The sequence below is a fragment of the Juglans microcarpa x Juglans regia genome, chromosome 1D, assembly GCF_004785595.1.
Source record: "Juglans microcarpa x Juglans regia isolate MS1-56 chromosome 1D, Jm3101_v1.0, whole genome shotgun sequence".
NCBI lineage: Eukaryota > Viridiplantae > Streptophyta > Magnoliopsida > Fagales > Juglandaceae > Juglans > Juglans microcarpa x Juglans regia.
In genome coordinates, this window is record NC_054594.1 from 38,245,274 (window position 1) to 38,257,218 (window position 11,945).

An 11,945-nucleotide genomic window follows, 5' to 3' on the forward strand; every position below is an offset into this window, starting at 1 on the left:
TTTAACTGCCCCAACCCCCGTTAGGTAGTTGTCCCATCAAAGCAGGTTAATTCCTCCTATTTGTAGAAGGTACATAGCCAAAGAAAAGAAACCAAAGTAGATACATTTCAAAAAAAATATATATATATTTCGATTCTTAAGAGAAATTAATAATTGGTAATTTTGAAGGAGTTTTTTATTTTATTTTATTATTATTATTTAACTCTCACGGGTTCTCTTCTTGAAATCTTGTTACCCACCCACCTTTTCCTTTTCATGCACCGCCTACTTCGAATTCCAATTCGACGGTGCATAATAATATGTTGGCTTGAAAGAAATGATTATGTTAACAATAACAAAGTAGCTTTTTTCGTCTTTTTTTTTAGGCATTTTTAGTGTGGAAATTAATCATGGCTCGTCTGTAATCAAAGACCAAGACCAGGTGTAGTGGAGAGGTCCTACAAGGACTGTGGAGAGGTCCTACAGATGTAGGAATGAAGGAAAAAATTACTTTATCTTCCTAATGTACCATTCCATTTCACACGTGATTATTTATTTATTTAGTAATTAAACAAGTAATTTTAAGTATAACAGATTTTTTTATTTTTTTTATTTTTTAAAATATTTAAAAATATGAAAAAAAAATAATAAAACCAAAAAACAAAATCAGTCAACTTGAGCGGGTTGCGACTCAATTTCAAAAGATAGTAACCCTATCTATGTAGCTGTCATTATCCATTTCAAGATGTACGTTAGCACTATCAACGACAAATCGCTGGCGACAACGTACGTTCCTGGTTTCGTTGGATAGTGAAAAGACGCAGACTCGTGACGCGATGGCACGTCTCAACAACAACAATACTCTGTATGTCGGGATACTCTGCGGTCCAACTATCCGGCCATTTTGACCGCTAAGATAAATTTTTATTTTTATTTATTTTTATTTTTTTATATATTTAAATATTTTTAAAAAATAAAAATATAATAATATATTAAAAAATTACTTTTTTTAATATTAAATATTAAAATATAAAATCAATAATAAAATCAATTTCTTTCCACTAACTTAAATTTTTTAGACAAATAAGAATTTTAATTTTATATGATATCAGAATAGAAGTTTTGAATTCGAATATCAACTCTACACTTTATTATATTTTATTAAATATTTTAATGAAAAAAAATTTGACTTACACATGAAAAAAAATATTAAAATATAAAATAATTAATAAAATTTATTTCTTTTTATTTATTTAAAATTTTAAGACAAATAATTAAGTAAAAAAAATTAGAAAGAAATTAAATACAGAAGCTATCAAAACGAAGGGCACACGCAAAATGAAGGGACTAGCAGTGCTATAATTATTTGATTCTGCTTGCAGCGAGGAATAGAGTACGCTCTGCATCGAAGAATGAAAATTATTTGTTTTCTTTTTTGTTTACTTTTTGAAAAAGTGATCAGAAGAAAATAAAATAAAATAAAAACACGGTATGATTTAGAATTCTTTACTTGCGATTGGGTACCATATTATTTGTCTTGAAGTTTATTATAATTATAATAATATTAATATATATTTTAATTATTGTGTCAATTTTTGTATTAATATTATATTTATAATATTAATAAATAAGCTTTGAAATAAACTATATTTTTGGTGTACTGATTATAACTTGTTTTTCTACCGGATGCCTATAGCTGGTAATTTCTTAAAATTTAGTAAATTTTTTAATTTTTTGACAAAAATCCCTTTCCATCTGGTGCCTATTTTAGAAAAAGATTTTGGAATCTAACAGTAGCTCCCTAAATGTTCATCCATAAATTATTTTTTATAAATATTTTATTCTAATTAATAAAACACACTACAAGAAAAATAGGTATTTATGACTTTTTTTTGCAAAGAAAAGGTTATTTGTGACGAAAATAGATTTATTTTAGCTGAAAATAATCATTTCATTGGAAATAACTGGTCACAAATAAATAGTTTTCTTATAATGACAAAATTTTCTTCCAGTCATTTATACTTTCTCTCATACTCATATTTTTTATAGAAAATGTCACCATTATCATGGTCTATTTTTTTTTTTTTGAATTGATCATTTGTGGAAATATGATTCTTTTTATAAATATTATTGTTATGAAAGTATTGATTTTAAAATATTATCATTTAGAGATATGTAGTTTAAAAAAATTTGTTATAGATGAAAAATCGAAAACATAGGTACAATAAATAATTAAATAATTACCAAAATGTGAAAAAAAATAAGTTAAAAAATTTTCTTCCGCACTTTTCTCGAAGACAAAAAAAAAAAAAAAAAAGAGTAGTTAAAAATGTATAAATAAATGAGTAGAAAAAATAATAAAGAAAGATAGAAAAAATTATTTTAATAAAATAGAAAAATAATAGAGAGTGAAATGTACGAGATTTTAGAAATATGAGTAAAATTTAGGAAGAAATTTAGAGAAAGATGATTTTTAGCTAAAATTTGAAAAAACGTTTGTTCACCTGCTCTAAACGTACTTATCTCTTTTCAAAATTTATAAGTAAAGACTTCTTGCTTATATTCAGTGAAATAAATTAATAATAATAGTATTTTTATAGTTATTTTATAACTTATTTTAGAATCTCTTAATGTAATATCGCTTCTTTAAAAATATTAATTTTTCTATTTTAATTTTACATAATCTTACTCATTTAAAACATAATTGAAAAAAAAAACTAAAAAATATTATGTGTCTCATTACTTATAAATTAAAGACGCTTATCAAGTATCGATCCCAAGCTCAAATGATATAATATATGAGAACATGAAATGTATCAGATTCTACTCTAAAATAAAATTAAAGGAAAAGAGAGAAATCTTGTCGGCTTAAAAAATAGAAAAAGATAAAACCATAAACGAGATTATAACATCATAGGAAAAGAGAAGCTATATTTTCTATCTTATTATTATTATTATTATTTTTGTGGGGATAAGTATATCTCTCGTAGAAAAAGGGAGAACGTCTCTTATCCCTTAACCCTAGTAGTAGAAATGAGATTAATGTTTTTTTAAAGGGAGATTAAGGAAATAAATTATTATTCAACATCTCGGGGCAATGGGATTAATTATTGTCACGTTCCCATCTTAACCTGTGGGAATGGTTGAGAACTTAAAACCGATGGATTAGTCGAAGTACAGTATCAAAGACGACAAGAAACACAACAACAAGAATTTTAAAAAATTAATGTAACAAATTATATTTATCTCGGGATCTGGTTGTTAGGGGCATTTGTTTGTTTTGTTTATTCTTTTTGTGTGTATTATTTATTCAGGTTGGTTTTTTGGATATTTGGATGGTCTTTCTAGTTTTATTTGTAACCTCAAGTGTCTTTTTGTAATAATCAAGATTTTCTTCTGTTAAAAGTGAAGGTTCTCAATAAATTTGGAGAAGGGTTTCTCTTAGACATGAGACCCTAACTCTTATATATACATATATATATATATGTGTATATACACACACGTACTACGTATGGCTAGTGACCTAATTTGTCATTTAATCTAATTAATGCTGGTACGTTAATTCGATACTCATGATTATTATTAGCGCTGAACAAAAAACCCGTAAACCCGACCTGACCCGTTTTTCCGAATTAGCTTGACCCGAAAACCCGACATATTTATGGTTAAAATCGAAAATGCGTATTACCCGATTTTAACTTAAATATTTCGATTTCTGAATTTTATTTCATTTTTTATTTTACTCACGTGACTCCCTTCTCTCTCTCTCTTAAACCATCTCATTTTCTTCTTTTTCTTTGTCAGCAGATCACGGTATCGTATCCGTAAGGTGTGCACAAATCAATTGGTTTGAAAATTTTTGTCAATAGGCTATCGTTGCTAACTTTAGAAATGAAAAGCTAAGATTGGGTGTTCATGATGATTCTCTAATATTTTGGAACAAATATATATTTGTTAGTGCTATGCAACAACATTGGGCTCAAAGATTTGAAAGGTATTTTGGAAGTTTCGTGTGAAACTATTTTCTATAGAGAATCGAAGGACATCCGAAAGCAATGTTCAGTATTTTTTTTCTTATGTGTTTTTCTTTTGGATTTTTCTATCCGATTTTTTCTTCTATGTTTTTCTTCTGGCTTTTTTCATCTGATTTCTTCTTTTGGATTTTTCTTGTCCTTTTCTTATGGATTTGATTTTTTCTTTTGGTTTTTCTTCTAGGTTGTTCCATCCGATTTTTATTTTAAGATGATTATCGCATGGATTTGATTGTGATTTAGAATTGATTTAGTGATATGGAACTTGGTTGTTGGGAGAAATCTCCAAAATAAAAAAAAAAACAAAAAAAACAAAAATTCGGGTAATCGGTTAATGGGCAATGAGTTAATGGGTGATTGGTTAACGGGTGATCAACTCAGGTCGGGTCGGAAAATTGAATTTTTCGAGTCGAGCAGGCTGGGTCGGTGAACAACCCTAATTATTATGACTCTTTTCTTTTTGTGTGTCTAATAAGATGAAAAACTCTAAAAAAAGAAATAATCAGATGAAAAAAAATCCGTCAGAATGAATACATATGAACAAGAAGAAGTAGACAAAAGAATGAAAGACTCTTGCTTGGCACTTGATCTCGGGTAATTCCTTGTGGGTGGATTTTTTTCGTAACAAGTATGTTAGGAGTAATCATTTATCCCTATTGGAGCCTAACAAGGATATTCGATTTTGGAAGTTTATTGTTAGATGTATACCAGAAGTTTTAGCTAGTTATAAGTGGTTAGTGTGAGAGGGTAACATTTCCTTCTAGCATGACAATTGGGAGGAGGGTGGTCCCCTAAACGACCAGTATCCGATTAGAGAGAATCTTTTGATTAAAATTAAAGAGTATCACATTAAAAATGAGTGGGATATCTCGCGCTTGGAAAGGTTAGTGGGATCTTAAAAAGCTAATGATTTATATCAATTTTTAGCTAATCATAAGGAGGGTCAAGATGTTCTTATTTGGAATAAGGAAAGTGATGGTAATTTCACTACTAAAAGTACTTGGGATTGTATTAGGGTTTGAGCTCCAACTTTACCTTGGGCCAATTGGATTTGGCATAATCATCTCCCTAATAAAATTTCTGTAATGATGTGGAAAGTTACTAATAATTATTTGAGTGTAGATGTCAAGATTAAAATGGCTGGTATTTCTATGGGTTCTAAATGTAAATGTTGCTCTTTGGGACATATTGAAGATCTTAATCACGTGCTTTGTACATGTGATATTGTTAGACATATTTTGAGATAGCTTTGATTCAGTTAGGTGTGCACATGGATAATTTTGGTACCTGGTAGGAGTAAGTGAACTTCTGGTTTCGTCGTGCTGGTAAGTCTAATCAGGTTCAGACTATTTTTAGGCTTCTTCCTTCTATTATATCCTGGAAACTTTGGGATTGGCGTTATAAAGCTAGGTATGAAAGTAAGTGTGCTACGGTGAATTCGGTTTAGCATGCTATTAAAGTATGGATTCGTTGTATTATGCAGTTGACCGTTAAAACTGTGAATCTCCCTTCTAAGGATATTGATATTTTAAAAAGGCTAGATGTCCTAGTGATTCTTCCTAAACCTAAGAAATTATCTGTGGTGAATGGTTATGGCCACAATTGAACTAGGTGAAGGTTAATACGAATGGTAGCAGTTTGGGTAATCTAGGGTCGGCAGGAGCTGTGGGTGTTATTCGTGATGATGATGAGAATTTATGTGCGACTTTTGTTGTATTCTTAAGTCATGGATCTAATAATTTTACTGAATGAGAAGTCTGTTGGAAGGGGTTAGGAGATGCTGTCAGCTTGGTTTTTATCGAGTTCACATTGAGACAGACTCTCAAATCCTTGTTAGATGGCTTAATAGGGAAAATTGTAATATTTGGTATTTTGAGAATTTTTTAGATGAGCTTCAGATCTGCCTAGGAAGCATGGAGTATAGAGTGAGTCATGTGTTTTGTAAAGAAAATGCTCTGATTGATTTTTTAGCTCTAGGTGTTTGTTTGTAACTACGATTTTTCTCCGCCACAAGTGAGGATAATCAATAAACTTGGGGTACTGCCCTCTTCTTAAAAAAAAAAAAAGAAAAAGAAAGAAAGAAAGACCATGAAACAACATGGAATAAATGAAGACAAGCAGAGATTATGTATTCTCAGTGGTAATCCGCCCAGTGACATGAGCACACCAAATGGCTACCTATACCTTCCAGTTTAGCACGTGACAATGGACTAAAAAAACCCCATATAGAATTGAGATTTCAAACAAAAAGGAAAAAAAAAAAAAAAAAGAAAGACTTTTGGGCATGTTTGGGTAATTTGAAAATATTTGAGAAGAGTTGGGCTACTTTGTCGCCCAGAGTAACCCGCTCAAGTTTACCGATTTTGCTTTTTGGTTTCTTTTTTCATTTTTTTTCACAATTTTTTAATATATTTAAATATTTTAAAAAAATAAAAATAATATCCCAATACACTTAAAATCAATTCTTTAATCACTAAGTAAAAAATAATAATTCTATCAAGTGGTCAAATAGAGCGGTACATTAGGGAGGCAAAATAGTTTTTTCCATTTGAAAATTGTTAGAATTTGTTTGGAACTCGGTTTTGGGAAATGAGAGAGAAAATGTTTAATAAAAATATTTTTTTAAAAAATATTGTATTGTAGTTTGTGAAAGTGAATATATATATATATATATATATAAAGTTCAAAATTAGTTATTTGAACATAATCTTTTAATATTATTTTTGTTTTGAAATTTATAAAACTTGTATTTATTTTTATATTTAAGTAATGATTAGGTAATTATTAAATGAAAATTTTAAACTTATAAATATAATAATTATTATTATTATTTGTGTTCGAGTGATGCTTAAACATGAAATTAAGAGAAATCTTAAAAATTTTATGAGTACCTAAACATGCCTACTAAAGGCATAAGTTTATACCTTGGTAGTCATGTTTGGTTCAAACCGCTAAGTACTTCATAGTAATTTCAGCGTCAGCCGGCCCCATAAAAGCCCCCGGCCCATATATGCAAGCAAACGAATAGTACTGTTGCTGTTAAATACGAAAATGCTCTCGGACTTTCTTTAGGAGTTCATAAATTATACGTAATAGAATAGAATAGAATAAAGTGAAATGAATATAATAGGTGAAAATGAACGACACATATATAATTCATGGAATCAATTATTCTAACTTAATATTTTTTTAAATTATCAGATAAGGTACTGGCGGGAACAAATGTATATCAGATGATTGTCAATGCTGTCATCCACTTTACTTCATTGAATTGGATTATGCTGATCATCATATTCTTACTTATCAACAACTACTTGCTGCATGTGAATTAGCCCACCTTGATCTCACTGATCTAGTTGCCGCACATAGGCCCATTAAATTACTTTAGATTCTAATTAAACTCATTATAATAGTACTATTTATCAAATTACTTTTAGTTCAACGTTCTTTTGCCTGTACATTAATATAAGATGAACTCGATGAAGCTGGGAAGCTGCTAGTGATGGAGAACGTAACTGCAATGAAAGGAGATATCATGGATTTCTCCATTATATAAAAATGAAGGAAAGCACGGAACGTCCCGCCTCCAATATTGCATCTTCCTAATATCTCTAGGAGCATTAGAAGTCAGGCTCAGGTATTATAGAAACAGAGGAAACGAGTTAGGGAAAAGAGAGCAAGCATGTGGCAAAGATGTCAAAGCCCTCAGAGAGTCAGATGCTCTTTATTTAAGGATATGCACGACCATTTAACGATCGATTACATAGATACTTTACGTAATATTATTGGCATCAGATCACCTACGTAATCCGACGTCCCTTTATTGTACGGATATATAATATTCTTGATCACTAGAGAGAAAACATTGAAAGGTAACCTTGCATTAATCTATTTAGTGCAGTGCGTTCAGAGCACCGTCAACGTGGCAGCACTTAAAACTAATATAGCTCTCCATAACGCGGGGGCAGTGAGGGCAATGCATATGCTCGGGGATCTTTCCGACACCAACAGGAATGTCAACACGGGAGCAAGGGCGATTCACTTCAATAACCTTGTCATGGTACTGTTTGAATATAATCTCGTAGCCAATCTCACGCACATACCCCTTCCACTTTTCGGCCTCATCCACGACCTTCAAAATAGTTGTTCCATGTCCGGTAAATATCACTTTAGACCCTTTGCTCAGCACTACCCATCCACTCTCATTCTTGTAAGATAGCAGCTTTTGTATTTCCTTGGTCACAGTATCCGGTTGATCAGTTTTCTTTTCAGTCTTGGAGAAGAAAAAGCTTTCCATCTTGTCCCAAAAACGACCTAGAATGCCAACATCGTCCTGCCCTTTCTCATTCTTTCCTACAAGAACCAACTCGATAGAAATCCCTGCCTCCTTCAACGCCGGGTCATTCGCCAGGACAGTTGCTTTCCTGGTAAATTGTTGGATCCACTCTTTGTCCTTGCCTCCGTAGAAGAAAATGTACTTGTCATCCTTGATCTGATTGATAGAAGAAGACATGCGTGTTAATTCTCAAACACGTACTATTATAATGCTAATTAATTATGATTTTTATTAAAAGTACGAGCCTTTTATAATATGAATTTTGCTTAAGAGTAGTAATGTAGAGGATGAAATAGAATTTACCACGACGGGTGATTTGGGATTGACGCCGACCATGATGTCTTCCATCACATCCTCTTTAGTTGCCAAAGTTTGTTCTGCCTCTTTAGTGAAAGGAAAGGCCTTTGCTCCCCATACCTTAATGATGTGGAGTGCATTCGGGTGTTCCACCTTTCCTTTTGGACTTACCACCACGACGAGAGGCTTATTCTTGAAGGTCCACTCCTCCTTAATGAACTTGATGCCTACCACTGGTGAAAAGTATTGCACTGTATACCAAGGCATCTTGGACCGCAGAACCTCAAACTTCTTTTTCAGGTCATCTGTCCATTGCTCCACAATTGGGATCCATACAATTTTATGCTGATCCTTCGTACTTATTCCATCATAAACCGGCTTGAGGACCGAGATTTCTTCAATGGTGATGTCCAGGCTCGAAATGAAGAATAGAACATTCTTCTTTTTCAGCACTTCGATGTTAACCTGTTTGTGCAACACAATTAAGAAAATTAGAAGACCGTGAATAGATTAGTCTTGATGTTTCTATGACAGATAACTTAGATGAGGTATCGTAATATACAGCAGTGGCAAGTGTAAAGGCTGTAGTTATATACGGCCGTAATTAATGGAAAAATATATTCCAAGTTCTTGCACGAAGATCTCAAATAGGAGAGATAAATTTATTAACTGGGTCGCGATCTTAAATATTTATTACTCAATATTTAATGTTTCACAAAATATTTATACATATAAAAGTCTTCAAATTCAGACAAAAAAACTTAGAAAGGAAACCTTTGATCCGTGGACTGTAACTTAAGGACACTGGTAATGTGAACATTTGAACCTTTGATGTCATGTATTTTACAATATATTTTTTAAGAGAACTGGTTTTTATTTGAAAATATATAACAGACTAGCTAGCTAGAGATAATTAATAAAAGGTAGTACAATTCTAACATATATTGCGTTAATTACTGTTTTTACTTAAAAAATCTTAGTTAATTATCAATAATTGAGATTTGAGACATTTTTATATGGGGTAAATTCGGTATTTATTTTTAAGAAAATGTACAAGAGCTGACCAATTTGTTAGTTGAACCATCAATAAGCGAGGGCTCAACATCTTTGGGGAAAATGAGCGCCTTGAAAACCTCCTTAACTTCGGTGGGAGTCTGAAATATTTTCTTGAGTTTCCTATAAGCCTCGATAACATCTGCAACGAACAAAAATCTTTGGTCAACATTGTCGACCGTTTTAAGCCATAATTATATTGCATATGTTACAAACATCGATCATGCTTGTTTCCGAATGAAATCAGAACAATAACGTCTAACCTATTTGTTCGTGGGCAAGTTTTATAGTCCTCCTTAGGACGTTGAGGATGACGTTGATCTTCTGAGCAAAGGGCGAGAGTTCCTGCGTCTTGCCCCTGAAATAAGTCAACCGGGATCATTTGCCTTATATAAACAGATAATGTTACATATATAATGTCAAGGGCGACAACTTACTCATCGCCAGTGATGCAACACAGCTTAGTCGTGCAGGCTACAATCGTGATGATAGCCCAATAGACATCCACAGGGATTCGGTCCAAGGCACCTGACAATGCTGGTACATCCTTTGTATCATAGATTGATAGCTTCTCCAGCTCAAAGATTGACTCGATTACTTCCAATGTTGCCTTGATCAGATTGTTGAGCTCAATTATGGCTTTCCCATATTTTTGAAGGCCTGGGCGCTTTACGACCACAGGTACTCGTTTCAGGATCCCCACTGATTTGGCGAGTTGGTCCGATGAGTGAAGCTCGGCAAGCAGCCAGAAATCCCCGTAGTCCAAAGCAAAGGCCGCCAATGTCAGCACTGCCTTGGCGTCCCATGAATAGTGGGCGAGTTTGTTAAGTATTGACATGGTTGTTTTGTGGGCAATTTCCTCGCCCGGAGCCTTGCATGCCATCTGACATTGGTTACAGATTTGTTAGTATGAAAAATGCTAATGCAGCTAACAGCATCGATCACGTTCATAATTTCACTCCAAATTCAGGCCACAAACTACACGTGGGTGGGGGGGAGAAAAAGCCTATACGTATAATTACCTCGCAGGAAAGTGCCTTGAGTGTGCAAGAGGGGGGACTGAAGCTCGCTTTGGGTGCCTTTTCGTCGAGGTTTTCCTGGTGTTCCTTGGTACCCTGTAACAAATAATGAGGAATATACGAAAAGTGTAGGGAGAAATTTACGAACAAAACAAAAAGTATTGTCTCCTGCCTCAGTCAAAACTAAAGCCAACTTCATCCCATTTTTATTTTGTGACTTGTAGAATAAATGTGAAAAACTTTGTTGCTCATCTCTGGCGCATGCATTAGGATCAGGTGGTCTAGCTATTAAATTATATATGAAGAGTTGGCACTAGAGTGTATGCCAGCCTTCGGTATAGTGGGAAGAAAATTTTAGAAAAAAATAAGAACAGGTGTGGTAGAAACATAAAAATGTATATATACCAGCACAACATTTTCAACAAGATGGGTGGCACGCTGAAGAATGTTTTCGGTGACAATAAAAAGAGAGTCGACATCAAACTTTTCGTCACCATGAACATGGGTTGCATAGATTGTATTCATAATCTGGTCGTCGGACATGGTTAACACATTAAGCTCAGCCTTAACGGGTAACTGAGCGGTAGCTGGCAGAATCTTATTAGTGGCCATTGTGTTGTGCACTAGAAATTTAAAGCTAGCGCGAGATCAGGTTAGAGACAGGCTCTTAGGTTTGGGGATGATCAGAGCAAGCAGAGAAGTTTGCTTGTGTTTCGTGCAGTGGCTAGACTGCCCTATTTATAGCCATCAGGCCCGATCTTGTTTTTGTAATTCCTTCCCATGAGATGGGGGGGGGGGGGGGGTGGGGGGAAGTCCAATATCTAATCAAAATAATCAAGGGTCCGGATTCATGTGGATTGAATTTTGAAACTCAATTCATGTGGATTGAATTATGAAACTCACACCTCAATCGAATTCGACAGATAAATATTTGTTGGATTTTGGCTCGAAATCTATCTTCTTTGGCTTATTAATGGTGAATATCACGTAGCATTGGATGAGGTTATCCGAACACGAATCTCATGGAGCACCAGCCCACTTAGCACCGGCAACAAGTCTAACTATAAGTTAACCAATTAGCCAACTACCCGTCATATAAACGGACGACTCACAACACTATATTTCAAGGAATATCTTATATATGTATATATATCTCAAGATATCAATGTGTATATATAGATACACGAGAAATGCTATGCATCAGTTACTATTCACTTTTACACCTCACAC

The 11,945-nt window shown here is 33.2% G+C and overlaps 1 protein-coding gene across 1 annotated transcript; it reads right to left on the minus strand.

The window, feature by feature from the left end:
• Positions 1-7,717: 7,717 nt before the first annotated feature.
• On the minus strand, positions 7,718-11,425 carry LOC121234609 (protein SIEVE ELEMENT OCCLUSION B-like). The gene is made up of 7 exons (XM_041130613.1): positions 11,121-11,425; positions 10,719-10,811; positions 10,134-10,579; positions 9,960-10,054; positions 9,708-9,838; positions 8,650-9,108; positions 7,718-8,502 (listed from the first exon to the last, which is right to left on the minus strand). Exons 1-7 carry the CDS (start codon positions 11,325-11,327, stop codon positions 7,903-7,905), a joined length of 2,031 nt encoding a protein of 676 aa, XP_040986547.1. The 5' UTR covers positions 11,328-11,425; the 3' UTR covers positions 7,718-7,902.
• Positions 11,426-11,945: the final 520 nt, after the last annotated feature.

Excerpts from the sequence above, each read along its gene's own strand:
- LOC121234609 (XM_041130613.1), bottom strand. The coding sequence starts at position 11,327 with ATGGCCACTAATAAGATTCTGCCAGCTACCGCTCAGTTACCCGTTAAG. Across the intron at positions 9,839-9,959 it reads ACTTGCCCACGAACAAATAG|ATGTTATCGAGGCTTATAGG; the intron begins GTTAGACGTTAT and ends TGTTCGTTGCAG. Across the intron at positions 9,109-9,707 it reads ATGGTTCAACTAACAAATTG|GTTAACATCGAAGTGCTGAA; the intron begins GTCAGCTCTTGT and ends TTGCACAAACAG.